We start from the raw sequence: 14,763 nt of genomic DNA on the forward strand, positions 1-14,763 counted from the left end.
GGGGGGTGGTTATCACTGCCCCCCCCCCCCCCCCCAACCAAATTTTTTGAGCCGTGGGGAGCCCTGTGGGCTCTGCAGACCACATATGGCTTTCAGTCCAGAGGTCAAGCACCCCTGGTATATATGAATAAATAATGCACGTGGTAGTAACATATAGGGCACTTAAATGCATCACAACCAGCACGTCAGTTCAACAAAAAAGAGCAATACAATGTATGTTTCAGCAGATGAGTTATGTGGAAGGAAATGCAAATCTATTTGAAATGGAAGCAGAAGATAAATTCACTTTCACAGCACCTCTCTCATGCTGTTAAAATGCAGCCTTACTTTACTTTAAGTGAAGCCCAAAGTGTTGTTATCTCCATCAAGGAAGAACAAGCATCCTTTTATCACTTCTGATCCTGTGAATGAGAGAACACGGAGTGGCTCTATTATGAGACCTTGTTAACCTCTTTTGTGCCTATACTCAAGTTTGCCATGAACAAAAAATTTCAGGTCATTTCTTATATCTTGCCTATCTAAGAGCCTGAGATCCTCGCGTTTAATTTCTCTCTGTCTCTCGTGTACCTTGGTGAAAATAATGTTTTCTTTACTTGGGTGTTTATACCCACAGTACCTTCTTGCCTTACACTTAGAATTAAGCTGTTGTTTAGTGAGATGATTGGATACGATCTCTTTCTCAAGGGAAAGGTTGGTACACTTCAGTTCCTACCCATGTTTCAGAGAAAAAAGTCTGTCACTACTTAACAAATACTACCACTGATTAACCATCTGCTACCCACTCAGCGTCTTTCAAACCCTGTTGCTTCTGCACTAGCTACAGAGCTTTGTTCTTGGTTTTGGAAACCATTTGGATTGTATTTCCAGGCTTTTTTTTTTTTTTCCCAAGTGAGAAGTTTTAAGCAGTTTCCTCTTTCGTTTAGAAACAGGTAAACTTCCAAACCACAAAGTTTGTGAGTAATGACTGACTCACCCAGGGGATTAGCAAAGATCAAACGCATTATGTCTGGTTTACTTGGACGTGGGTTTGTTGCAAGCCTGAACGTACTGTTTCTTGTACTGGTTAAATTGTGTTAGGCTGCCTTGTGTATGCAGTATTCCCGCATGAGCTAGTGGTCTATTGACAATGTCAGGGGTTTAGAAGTTGGTTTGTTCCTTGGCTATAAGTTCCATAAAGCCAGTAGCAAAGGGGGCAAAACTAATTAGTCTATAATGAAAGTTCTTGTTAACGTTTCTGCTTGTTAACCAAGGCTGGGCTTCTACCAAGGGGCAACAGCTGTCTTAGTGATCATTTATTGCAGCTTTCATTCTCCCATGTAATCATCTGTGAGCATTGCATGCTGAAACCTCAGGTTCTCACGGCGCTCATCTTGTGCAGGGAATTTAATAGCGAAAGGAGGATACGTTTTCTGCTGAATGCTCAGCAGCAGCCGCCAGATAAGTCAAAGTGCTCATTCTCTTCTTGCTCTGTGAGCCACAGTATGCCACAGAGAGCAGTGATCCTTCAGATAGTGCTTTGGCTGCTCTTCTGGGACTGCCTTGTTTGCCGTGTAGGGAAACTCCTGTGTCAGAAGCCCTCTGTGTAAATGCTTTTGATAGCTGAAAAACACCCAACAATCCCTGCAAGGAAGGATCTGACAAACGTTTGATTGCATTCAGTCCCTTGTGAGCCTCTTATCGTTGTTTGCTCTTTACTTTCCCTGTTGTCAGGGAAGCTATACGTTTTGCTCATATAAAGCGACTGTAGTTCTCTACTAACACATCTGAAAATGGTCTGCAAAGGGATTAATAAAAAAAAAATGCCAACCCACAGGCTGTCTCAGACATCTAACTCAATGAAGCCTGTGCCCTGTATCCTGCCTTTAGGAAAACAGCAGAGTAGTTAGACTTTGTGTTTACTTGTTTTGAATCCCAATGAGGCAGCATGTGACTCTGATTCAGTGATATTCTTTGGAAACATCAGGACACTGAATTGGGATCCAAATGCAGATTTACAAGTTTGGCTGTGACTGGGATAACTTCAGTTTGTTTGCATTTGCCGATTTACTAGAGACACAGCAATTCTTGAACTCAGTTAAAAGCCACACTTATTACACCAGGTTTAATTGCTCTTCATGACACACCCCTATAAATCACTTTGTCTTTGCCTGGTCTTGACAGCACGTTTCTCAAGGCAGAATTGTAGCTGAGCCCTGGGGCACACTATGTCCTGTTATCTGCGTAAGGGGCTGTTGTGGCATTTGTGGACCATATTAAACTGCTGAGTCTAAACCCTGTAAAGGGGTCAGTAGTCTTAAATGATGTAGGTGTCAGAGGCTAGTGGATAAGGGCCCACACTGACAGCCTGCAGATGTGATTTGTGTTCTTAGCTTGTCCTTGTTCTCTGACACTGTGGAATTGGGTTCACTTAGGGCTGTTTCCCAGGCTCTGAAAGGAGGGCAGGGAACCCCATATGTGTAATGCACTTACGAAAAACAGTTAACTATTAGTACTAGTAATTCATTAGTAGTACATATTTTCAGATTGCAGTGTAAATTAGCAGCTGGCCCCCAGAGAGTAGGTATACACTAGCCGCAGGTTGACCTGCCCTACTAAGAAACATGAGCTCTTAGGCACATTCTGTTCAGGGCCCCTAGTGATTCTTGGCTCATTGAGCTCTTGATGCAAGTATTCTTCAGTGGGATCTAACCAATGTCAGTGCAACACTGTTGTCATATACTATAGTTTCTAGGTATGAATGCTTCCAGGGAAATGAAAGTCTAGTTCACTTTGATTATTTTATATATATAATACACTAACACACTAACCTTTCTTTTTAATCCAGGCCTGGCTAATGTGGTAGGATAGCTTGGGTAGTATTTGTAGCTCTGGAAGACTCAAGGACACAACTTATAATTCAGAGTACAAGTTTCATTGAAGCTTTATTTCAGTGAAGTTACTACCTTGCCGCTGCAGTTCTTGTGTGATTTTTGTCTTTGGATGTGCCAGTGTGGGAGTGTCTTTGTATTCAGTATTTAAATCTACTTGTACTTTTGCTTTTTGGAAGCATTCAGTAAATTTGGGGGCATGTGCTATCCTGTTTGTTCAATCCCAAGTTGTGGTGGTTCTCCTGCTTTCAAAAGAAGGGGGAATAAAAGTGTGTGCGGAGGCAACAGTACAGTTCTTTGAGGGTTAATGTTCCTCATTTGTTCCAGTATCCAGAGTAACAAGGGTCTTTTCTGGATCCTTGTGCTAAACTTATATTCTTCTTCGCTTTGGTTCACCAGTAAAATTGATATTTGTCTGAACCCCTGGCATTCGCTCACTGTGACATTTCCTCCTTCTCTTTAGGCCTGGTGTGATCACTATGCAGGCACTTTCTGAAGAGGACCGACGGCTTTGGATGGAGGCTATGGATGGCCGAGAACCGGTAAGAGGGATATTAATAAATAATTGATGGAGAAACATCTAGAGACTCTCTTCATAGCTTTGGGCAAACATCTGCTGTGATGCAGCATGTTGCACTGGGTCTGCCAGCCTCTGTGAGAACTGTATCCGTGGGGCAGCTCCAGCTCTGGTTCTCACAAGCGACTCTGTTAATCCTTTGGTTAAATATAGGAGGTAATGCTCTATCTCCTGTGCTTGGATTGCTCAAAGGTGCTGGCTGCATCTCTTTCCAAGGATAGGAGGAAAAATGCAGGCAATGCCAGCACAAACATGCTCCTGTGTTGTTGCATTGTATTAATAGGAAAATACAGCAAAAGAGACCAAAGGAGGAAAAGACAGGGTGCTATACACACAGCTTTCTGGAATGTGCTATGCTGCTAGTTAGCACCTTTTAGTTGTGTAGTGGCAAACACTTCCTGCCATTTCGATCTGCGTGAGTGGGTCCATTCTCTCAGGTTTAGACCTGCTGAAATGATCAGTCTGGCACAGGCACTAGAGCTCCCCTCTCAGGGTTCAGTGATGGGATTAGGCTTTGGGCTATACACATCTCTTGTCAGAGATTTGGGTCTCTGTTTGTGAAGTGCTACCCCTGGAAATGGTCCCATAAAATAATGAGCCATCCTGGACAGTTCGGACTAGTCAAGGGGTGCCCATTGGTTTAGGACAGCTGTTAATCTAGCACATTAACCTATGAAGATCATTGCTATGGAGATGCAATGCCTTTTGGCACTTAAAACTGGCTTTTCATGCCCAGTGCTGGCACTCTCTCCTACTGTAACACTATGTTGAATTGTAATCATAAAGCATTAATGATGAAAATGCTCAATGTTGTCCTGTATCCACCACCTTATACTTTCCAGAACTTGTACAAAATTGGGCCCTTTAGTTTTGTCTTACAACACAAGGGTGTCAGATAGAAGTCTTGCTTCACAGAAGTTGGCTTTGTACAGTAAATAAGAATGTAACCCTCATACTCCTGGAACTGTGTATTGCATATACTGAAATTAACTCTTAGAAACTTACTGCTCTAGAAAATAGCAGATCCTGCTTCCAGGATCCTTGTTTATTGGAGTGTTTAACATAGGATAGGTATGATAACATCTGTAATTCCTTGTAGAAATCCATAGGTTCAGAGAATAACACTAAAATGGATTCAGTGGCTTGAATCGTTTTTTAAAAAACTGTACTCATTGCACAATTGTAGAAGAAAATGCTGTGCTGCTGTTTAGTCAGGACTAAACATGGAATGTGAGGAGCGAGCCAAGATGCTTGTCACAAATTGAAAAGGTTGGCACACTGCTGCCTTACCTCCTAACAGTGAGAGCAGCAGTCGGATTGAGACAACCTCCATCTGTAGGTCTTGTGATTTTTTTTTTTTTCCCACAGGTAATTGTAGCAGCCAGTTTCCTTTGGTTTATATAACTTCAGGGATAGAAATGGGGGCAGTCTTAATTCTTTTCCAGAGCAGTTTCACTGGCTTTTCTTTAAAATGTTCAGCATGCTCATTTGGTAGCTCTTCCCCAGTGTTCTGGTATTTAAAGACCAATGTTCTGGTATTTAAATGAATTGATTGAGAGGAGGGGAGATTCCCAAGTTTGTGCTTATTTATCACAGACTGAGTCAAGGGTAACATTTGTGTTTGCTCAGAGAAGTGACTGCGGTAGGTTGTGGGATTAAGAGAGGCACAAATTAGGTTGTTTGCTTTGTGGCAAAGAACTGAACAAGATAAGCATTTGAGTAAGATTGTGGCTTTGCTTGCCAAGTCTGTAGTAAGCATGCCAGCCAGAAGAGAGATCACAGTGTCAGCAGTACCTTGTTATTCTTTTCCAAAACACGCTCACGATCAGACACCTGGAGATGATCTTCACAGAAACGCATGCTAAAATGTGCAGAAAAGTCTCCAGAAGGCATGGGAACTTGAGGTTTTAAAAATATAATTTTAAGGAAAATGAGTGTAGTCCAGTGGCATAATGTAAGGTTAGGAGTGGAGAAGCATCATCCTAGCTGAGCGGCATTCATTCATTGCCTGGCCTACCCACTTAGTTAGAAACGGATGTTTATATAAAGGAAGACAAAACTTCCTGCAATCTTAGCAGAAAAAATATGGTATGGATGGGATCTGAGCAGAGCCCTCTTGGTAGTTACTGGACCTTTTAAAAAAAAAATTATAAATAAGACAAGTAAAAACCCACTGAAATATTTTCAAGTGGTCATTTCAAATGGGAGTTGTCTCTGTTGATGCTATAAACTGTCTCCTCTGTTCTGCCAAGGCAGTTGATGCCAGTCCTTCTCTTGTGGTTTTTCTCATGTAGTATATCCAAACTGAATTATAAAACCAGGTCTATTTGCATCATTTTGTCTTTGGATGGGCAAAAGTTGGAAAGGCTTGTTCCTTTCTGAGAAGCTTAGAAAAGTTTGCTAATGTGAGTGGTAGAAAGAACCCAGAATAGCGAGTGGAGACTATAGGGCCATATAATACAATGGGAAGTTACTCTTCTGATCATCTGCTGGCTCCTATGCACACCTGCGGTCACTTTATTCAGGATTCAAGTGAAGGTCCCATTTGCCAGTTCATCAGTGGTTGGGGTTGACCTGATGGAGGCTCATAGGCTTTATTCCATTGTAAACTGAGCTACTTCTGAAGATTGGTTTCCTCTTTGGACCAAGTCGATCCAGCTCCCTTGAACCTAATTGTTGCACTGAGATTGTTGGATCTGTCTTTTCAAGAACCCAACATCATAAAGAGCCTTCCAGATCAGTCCTATGTGACACTCCAGTGCATGTATAAATCCTGTTTAGTGCCTGTTCCTGCATGTAGCAGAGTGCTTTATAAATGCTGTGAAGTCGAGAGGAGCTGAGAGGAGACCACTAGGCCTGTTGCAGGGGTCATGGAGGGCTTGATATTACTGGGAGATGCTACAGCTCCACAGGACCATGTTTATAGGAACAGGCAGCATCACTTACCCTCTCTCTGGAATCTGTTTGCTAGGATCACAGCTAAACGTGTGCAAGATCTACTCTGATTTTATTTTGTCTTCCTCAGAATAAGTGGTTCATGTTCGTTCTCTCCCCCCCCACCCATTTGTAGCCCTGGAAGCCAATCCTAGCTTTTACTGAGGTCATTTAACCAGGCCTGTTAGTGGCACCTCAGTAGGCTGAGTGTAGTTGTGGTTCTGCTCCATAAAACTCACTTTCCCTTCTGTTTGTTAAACTTATATTCTTTTATGTCTACCTGCCTGTGGGCTTAGGCAGTAGATGGAAAGGGTAATGAGGGGCACACTTAATTCTCCCAGGGGTTTAAGTGGCCTGCTCAGCAGAGTGATCTATTCCTTTTGAGCTTGCTCTGTCCAGAGCCTGGAAACAACAGGCTATACAAATGCTGCAGGAGGTTGTCTTGCACATAACAGGAGGCTTTGTCGCGAAGATGATGTGAGCTGGATGCCATGTTACTCGCGCAGCACTTGGAAAGAAGGGCAAGTAGGGGGTGTAATGCTGCGGGAGGGGCCCTCCACCAGACGCAGGCAAAATGGAGGAAGATGGGTGTGGCAAGCTGTTATGTGTGCTGTTGACCACTAGATGGCAAGCTGAGACCAACGGGCTCATTGCACTTGTGCCCTGAAATACTAGAGCTCTGCTCTCCAGCAGAGGAACTATGTAGTAATGTTCCACTTTTAAAGGAGCGGCAACGTTCCCCTCTCTTTTCAGTGGCATTCTTCTTTGCTGTATGAAGAGGAGACACACAAGTGCCCTGTGGCCTAAAGTGACAACATGGAGACCTTGCCAGCTATCCTGGGGTTAATCCTCGGGATCTCCCTCCCCGTGCCAAGAGTGGCTTGGCATGCTTAAGGAGGCAGCTTGCCCATCTGGGGCAGGGAAAGGGAAGAGGAGCGCCTCTCTCCACTCTGCTCCGGTCCCGTTCGCTGCTGGCATGGTGAAGGCTTTCAGTACAGATTGCATTCTTGTTCTATTTTTTTTTCCGAGTGAACTTGGGCCCTTGGACTGTTTTGAACAGTCAGTAGCTCTGTCCCACTGCTCTAGCTCCTGGAGACGTGAGCATATGCTCTGAACAGCTCCCAGCAACACCCTGCCGCCTGGAAGAAAGTTGGGCTCTCCCCTGTGAGCAGTGCACACCTGATGATTATTATTATTATTATTATTATTATTATTATTATTTATTTTTTTCCAGTGGGGCAGAGCACCGGTGACTTCCCTTGCGCAGGGCAGGGAGCCCGTTGATTTGAATTCCTTTGTCCCGTTCTTTACCTCCCTTCGCAGCTGAGTCTGACGCCGCTCTTTTCAAGGGTGCTCATTGCACTCTGCGCTCCTCCCTCCATCCCCTCCACCCCATTTTAAACTATTTTTAACTCTTCTGTTTTTAGTGCTGAAACATTCTTGCCCCTTCCCCGCTGTTCCTCATCGCATCCAAACTGCAGCAGTTCAAATCCATCTTCTTCAGCAGAGGTGCCAAAAGCCCCCCCCACCCCTTCAGTGTTGAAAGTAAAGTACACTCTGATGAAGAGAGCACTGCTTTGGTCTCTCCGCTGCTCCTGCCATGTTGTTATAGGGGCCTCTAGCAATGTTCAAGCCAGGTGGAATTTTTTAATTAAGCTGAATTGGAAATGCCCTGTGAACAGCAAGCCCCTACTTCCTCTTGTCGTTTTAGCTGCTTCCCCTAGTGCCCAAAGGGCTTCTTCTTTCTTCTCTTTCTGTTTCTCCCCCTTGCTTTTCCTTTGCCTCACTCTTTCCTTTTGCATGTGAGACTGGCTTGTTGCAGGGTAGGGAGGATGTTCAAAGCACAGAGTTTACCCAGTGATAACAAGCTGCTTTTGAGCCCCCTTCTGCAGAACCCTCCCCTTGCATCTGTTCAGAGCGGCGCAGAGCTGAGCTCTGTGGATTCGGTCGCTGGGCTTCCACGTTACCATGGCGATCTGCTATGACCACATTAATAAATCTCAACCTCTCTCCGGGCTCGAGAAAGAAAATACAGATATGGCCGTGCATCTGACATGTTTTTTTGAAAAGCGATCAAGTTTGTACTGTGGAGTTCACAGGGTTGGTCCCTTGACGGAACCTGTTGGTGCAGGGAGGTGAGAGATCAGGACGAGCGTTGTGTCCTGCAAGATCATGCACTGGAGCTTTCAGTAGAGGTCTTCGTCTAATGCTGTTTTTAATTGGAGTAGACAGTAGGTCTGCCCTATCTTGTTAGTCTGTCATGCTTTTGGTGGCTGTGGCCTGTAGCCTCCCCAAATGGGTGCGCTGTCCGGAGACTGTGGGTGGCACCAGAGGTGAGGGATTGATCTGTGAAATTGCTGAGGGACACTGCTCTGACAATGAGACTAAGGGTGCATTGCTTACTTTATACATGCCTTGCACCCAATTTACAACATTAGGCAAGGTAGAAATACAATCATCATTCTCTACAACATAATGTCTGTGTCAGGAAAGCTTTCAGATGCAACTTGGAGGAAGAAAGTGGGCATGGGGATTGTACTTTTTAATTTTAAATTGAGTTTAGTATTTGTGAGTTGTCCTGGAAACTGATTTTTTTTTCTGCCTTAATTTGCGCAATGAGTTCATAAAGGTAGGAGAAATAGAAGGAAAGGACAGGAAATAGAAACCTACCCAGCTGTGCTCCGTTAGGTCTTTCTCCAGGGTCTTGGAGATACGCTTCCCAAGTAGTGCTATACCATTGTTAGTAGCAGGACTAGAGACTAGACTCGGATGTAATAGCTCTTGTGTCTAAGCATCACCATAAAAGAATATGTAAATGTATCGCTACACCTGTTGGGCTTTGTACCTGGAGATCTCCAGCTTATTTGCAAACTCTGGCTATGCCTCATGATATTTTATGACTGGTGTTTTTTAAGTGAGGGTGAAACTGAGGCTGAAAGAGGTTAGGTGACTTACCAGAGTTTATTCTAGTGGGTCTGCAGCAGACCTAGGAATATATGCAAAAACTCCGGATATCTACTTTCCAATTCTAACTTGTGAGTCTAGCTCCTAGCCCAAACTTCCCCTGCCTGACGGATGTTCAATGGCATTGGAGCTGGTCTGACATTTCGGCCTTGGAAATGTAATTTAGTGTTTTATAGCAAAACCCAACGCACCAACAAAACCCAACCTTGCATTCCCCTCCAACACAAAGTACACTTCCCCCGCCTCACATTTAGCTGCTGGGAATTCTCTTCTGAAATTGTTTCATTTTCCTCCTCTAATTATATGAAATGGTGAGAGATTAATTTCCCAGTGGAAATGATGTGTCTTTTGAACTCCGTCCAGTGCTTTAAACTTCGGCATTCCTGTCATTTTGGCTCATTCAGAAAATAAATTAACTTGAAGGATTTCAGTCACAACACCCTAACACACCACTGGGCGGATGGTTGGATATAAAGTATACAAATTCCCAGCCTCCCAGTACTGCACCAGAATTAACTGGAAGCTCTGAACTTGTTTGATTACTTCAATTCATTTGATCTTTTTTTCCCTGGAGGTTATTTGTGTGTTATGTTCTATATAGATCCTTATACTAGGCTCATTGCTGTAGTAACCGGTAGGGCACTAAAACTCCCCTTTGACTAGGACTGGGGTCAGTGACTTGTGCTGAAGACGCAGTATTACTTCTGCAGCAACAAGAAAGCCACACAAGGTTGAAGGACTAACTCGCTCTGGCTACTGATAATATCAGCGATGATTCCCTTTTGGATATTGCTTGCATATTGTATCCCGGGTGATATCTATTAAAATACATTAATGGTTAGAGCAAGTAGAATTTTTTCATTGGCTTTTTTTCCCCAATATTTTTTGGCTAAAAATTGCTTTTAATCAGAGCACAATTGCATATTGACAGTGTTAAGTTTTCAGTGAGATCTATTAATTTAGGACCAACGTGTTTTGGGTCTCAGCTTTATTGTGTATTTGACAAACACTTGAAAATTTGGTGGGTAAAGTAAGATGAAGAGGATGACAGACACATATGTAATCTACATTTTTTTGCTAGAAGCTAAAAAACATTCCCTGCGCAGGTTTGGTCATTGCTTTTTAACACATGGTTGGCTGGCTGCATGAAAGGAACTTGGGATGTAACTTAATCAACTGACCGTTTTGTGAAAACTAGTTTCCTTTTAGGCTGCCTGTGTGGGTTGTAGCTGTTATGTGGGTTTGTAGAGGATTTCATTTGCCAGAGCTGTCAAGCCAGTAAAGTTGAAGTTCTCGGGATTACACATGATGATGTGTTCAAGGGAGGGGAGGATAGGTAAAAAAAAAACAAACTTTTTCTGCTCCTATTAAGCATTCTTTCTGGCATTATCATAGGTTTAGTATAATGTCCTTCTGTCTGGTACCCTATTTGTCTTCAGTCTTCACAGCTCCCAGCAGCCAGTTGGATACCTCATGTAATCAATTAAGTGTCACGTGACTGTGGACTGCTTTTAGCTGATCTAAGTTTGCCCATGATGTTGAGAGTTGAGGAACAATTCATAAGGATTTTTCCTATCTGTCTGCCAACTATGATGCTCCTCTGCAACTCCCGTTAGCTTTTTTTTTTAATGCCGGAGTGCAGAGGATGGCTTTCCTGTGAACAAGTCATCTTGGTTTTTCTCTGCCAGCTCATTACAATGCTGGTTAACTTCTCTTCAATCCTCATGCTAAAGTGACACGTGTTCCAATCTGAGAACGTTATCCAAGATGCGTAATATTCTTGGATTCTTCAAACTACAACTTCTTGTCATCCTTTTTTGCTGAAGAGGCCAGGTGCAGAAGGGAGATTTATCTACTCTGCAAGGTTTAGTAATTCAGGTAATTTTTGAAGGCTGCTCCAAGAGCACATCCAACAGATACTTTTTTTTTTTTTTTTGCTCAAAATGGATTTACAGTTGATCACAGTTGTCTAATTCCAGAGAGATGAGCATTTACAGTACACTAGGATATGCTTGGTTCGGCAGATTTCTGAAAAAGAGCCTAGAAAGCTTACTCGTAGTAGGTGTTTTCATGAACTTCTGTAGCATTGGGTAAGATGAGATGCAATAGCCAGAGGATGATGAGTAAAGTGCCCTCTCAGCCTTCTGCTACTGCACCATTACTGTATTTTTCTTATTTCAAGGCACCGTAGCATCCTCGTCTTGAGGCTCTCCTCCTATATAATGGTTTCTTCAGCACGTCTGTCAGTGCTCATTCTTGCACCTTTGACTTCCTCTGGGGATGCTCTGTCCTGATCCCATTCTCTTTTCCCTCACCTTACAGAGAACTTGTAATCCTGTGCTCAAATACAAACTCTGTTGTCATCTGTATGTAGATGACTCTCAGATCTAGCTTCCTCCTCCAGACCTGTCTTACTCTCACTGAAATCTCTGACATTTCTTGGTAAATGTCCTGGCATCAGCTAAGCTCAGTGTGGCTAACTCATAATCTTTTCTCCTAAGTTTCTGTCCTCCTTCAACTTTTTCCAACAACTGTGGTCACTGTCACCTTCTGGGCTATGACCCAGACATCCTTGACTTGAATTTTTCTGTAGGTCTTCATCCTAGCTGCCTCAATCTTGCTGCTTAACATATACTTTCCTGCTTAACATGCCTAAGAAACAGCCTATCCTGTCCTTCCACGTAGATAAAACTTTCATCCAGGCTCTTGTGACTCAGTGGGCGCATCTACCTGAGACGTTTACTGCAGAGTTAACTAATTAGCACCACAGTAAAACATCACCATCTCCATGTGCGCTGCTATAAGGATGGAGTAAACTAATGAACCCTGCTGTAGGTTGGTGCTGCCAGTCACAAGTACTGTCCTATGGCAGAGTTATTTACGCTACCACAGTGCACGCGTAGATGCTGATGGGGCTGGCTGGGGCATGAAGGTGCTTCAGTGCAGGGGATGCCTGCCAGCTAGCTCCGTGCTGTTAGCACCCTCATGCCCCAGCCAGCCCCTCCACAGCCCATGGAGCCAGGTTGGAGCAGCCCCGGGCTGGCAGGCTGACCTCCAGGGCCCCTTGCCACTGAGGCTGCTTTGTCCCTGCTCAAAGTGCTGTGGTCCTGGGTACACATGTAAATGTGGTGCCCGGGAACAATGAACTCCAGCGTGAACTGTGCTGGAGTTTATTCAGCCGCATTAACTGGGCATGTAGACATGCCTGGTCAGTCCAGTGTTCACTGTGGCATTTGAATGTACATACACAGGACAAGATTGCATTTGTTAAGGCCAGCCAATAGGATGTTGCACTGTCACCCCTTTCTAGACGCATTTACTTGCTCTTCAATCTCTGTTGTATCCAACATAAGCTGCTTGTTTTCACTTCCAAGGCCTTTTTGTTGGTCTTTCTCCACCCTGCCTGTCCTCACATTGTTTCAAGAGGCTGCCTCCTATCTCTAATACTGAACTTCTCTCCCATGCCTTCACTCTTTTTTTTGTGCAGATCTCTTTGCAAACACCTGCAAAGCTCTCCCTATATCCTTCTTCATTTTCTCCTTTTGAAAGGCTTCCTGGCTTGGATGCTTAACTAAAAGAAAAACTGTTAAACTGCCTCCCCATCTGTGTGTCCGTATCTCTCTTGCCTTAGACCAGTGCTGCTCAACCTTTTTTTTTTTCCTTGGTGGGCCAGATGGGCAGTGCCCAGTTTATTCATGGGCTGGATGTGGCCAGTGGCCCTGACCCAGCACCTGGGGTGGGCTCAGCAGAGCCCCATTTGGCTATGTGGTGAGAGCAGGGGGAAGAGGGTATGGGCTGGCCCCATCCTGGTGGTGCAGAGAGAATGGGCTGTAGCCTGGCCTGGATCTGGCCATGTTGGCAGAGCAAAGATAGGAATTTGGTGATGGGGAAGGGTGGCCACTGCTCCCCTGCTGCCAAATTTCTTATCCTGTTGGGAGCCCCGGTGGCCAATGCAATGGCTGCAGCCTGGAGGTTGAGCATCCCTGCCTTTGACTATAACCTCCTTGGGAAAAAGGACCATCTACTTGCTCCAGTTGGTCTAATAAAAGATATCACATCTGTTTAAAAAACCTTGCCCCATTTACTTGCTATGTTTTTGTAAAGTACGGTGGAGTCCTATGGGCTGCTTGGGCTCGGTGTTGGTGTCAATAGTCTGCTCTTCTTGAAGACTCTCCTGCAAGTTGTGTCTAAGCGTCCCATGTACTGCAAACCTCCCCGAGTCTTAGTTATTGTGCCCTCAGTAGTCTCCACTGACCCTCACCTGTTGGATTTTTTTTAATGACCTGTTGAAAGTGGTTGTGGGAAATCTTCAGTCATTTGTTTTCTCTTCTTCAGTGAGTTGGTGTCTGTGAGAGAAATGTGGATCGTGATTTTTTTTGGGCTGCTACTCTTAAGGGTTTTGGTGACGGGTTTGATTTCTGTCATCTCCCCCATGTATGGCTTTTCCATTACTAGTTTTTCCTACCCTCCTGTAATCAGTTCTTTCACAAGAATTTTTTACTTTTGAGGGAAGGTGTGATCCTTCTTTTAGAGGAAAACGGTTATTTATATCTTGTCTCTCTGTTTCTCTGGGCTCTTCCTGTCTGAGTGTGTTTATCTCCTTTCTTTTCCTTCCATCCAGGAAGAGCACACACCAACTGCAGACACTTCCTCAGACTGCCGAGGGGTTTTTAAACCTGAAAGCTTGCTTACATTTTTTTCCCCCAACTATTTTAAGTTGGTTTAATAAAAGATATCAGATTCACCCAAAGAACCTTGCCTGCCTATGCCCTTAGACCAACACGGCTACAACCCCCAACTCCATATTGCCTTTTCTTAGTGTTTATAGTAGGGTTTTCTTTTTCCCTTTTCATTTGTTGCTTCTTGGTTTCTCTCGGCCATTGTCTTCTGAATAGAGCTTTCCCCATGCTGTTGCTTATAATAAATAAATCAAACAACCTCTGCGTCTGCTGTTGTGCCTTCTCTCTTTGTATCTATTCAGCTTGCCTGACCCAATAACCTTTCCTTGAACCCTACTGGTAGCCTGCTATCTGCTCACTCACGGCCTGAAAAGTTATAGACCGCTGAGCGTCTCTGGTGTAGAGGTATGTGGTATCTAGGAAACCTGGTTTTCTCCCTTTAAAAAATTGCAATTTTTGATTAATAGTTATCAGTTCTCTGATTTTAAAAACCCAAAATCCATGGCTTTCTGCAATTAAAATGAAATACCACTATATGTGTCTGTGTGTATATATAGGTATCAGTTGAACACACAGTAATTATTGATATAGTTACAATTTTAAAGCAGTTTGGAAGCCTACCAGTGCCCCAATCAGTATAGTAAAATAAATTCTAAATACCTGTACACTTTAGCATTTGACTTGGGGTTTTTTAATCATGAAAAATCAGCGCACCCCCTTCCCCCTCTGCTTACCAGGACAC

The 14,763-nt window shown here is 43.8% G+C and overlaps 1 protein-coding gene across 2 annotated transcripts in view; it reads left to right on the forward strand.

The window, feature by feature from the left end:
- The window catches only part of ARHGAP26 (Rho GTPase activating protein 26), a 456,593-nt gene that overhangs the window by 154,489 nt on the left and 287,341 nt on the right, over positions 1 to 14,763 (forward strand). For both annotated transcript variants that reach the window (XM_019506355.1, XM_019506356.1), the window contains exon 11: positions 3,331 to 3,409. In XM_019506355.1, the coding sequence (XP_019361900.1) occupies positions 3,331 to 3,409 (79 nt within the window). The remainder of the gene's footprint in view (positions 1 to 3,330; positions 3,410 to 14,763) is intronic.

Source organism: Gavialis gangeticus, unplaced genomic scaffold, assembly GCF_001723915.1.
Source record: "Gavialis gangeticus isolate Ggan-Ray unplaced genomic scaffold, GavGan_comp1, whole genome shotgun sequence".
Classification (NCBI taxonomy): Eukaryota; Metazoa; Chordata; order Crocodylia; family Gavialidae; genus Gavialis; species Gavialis gangeticus.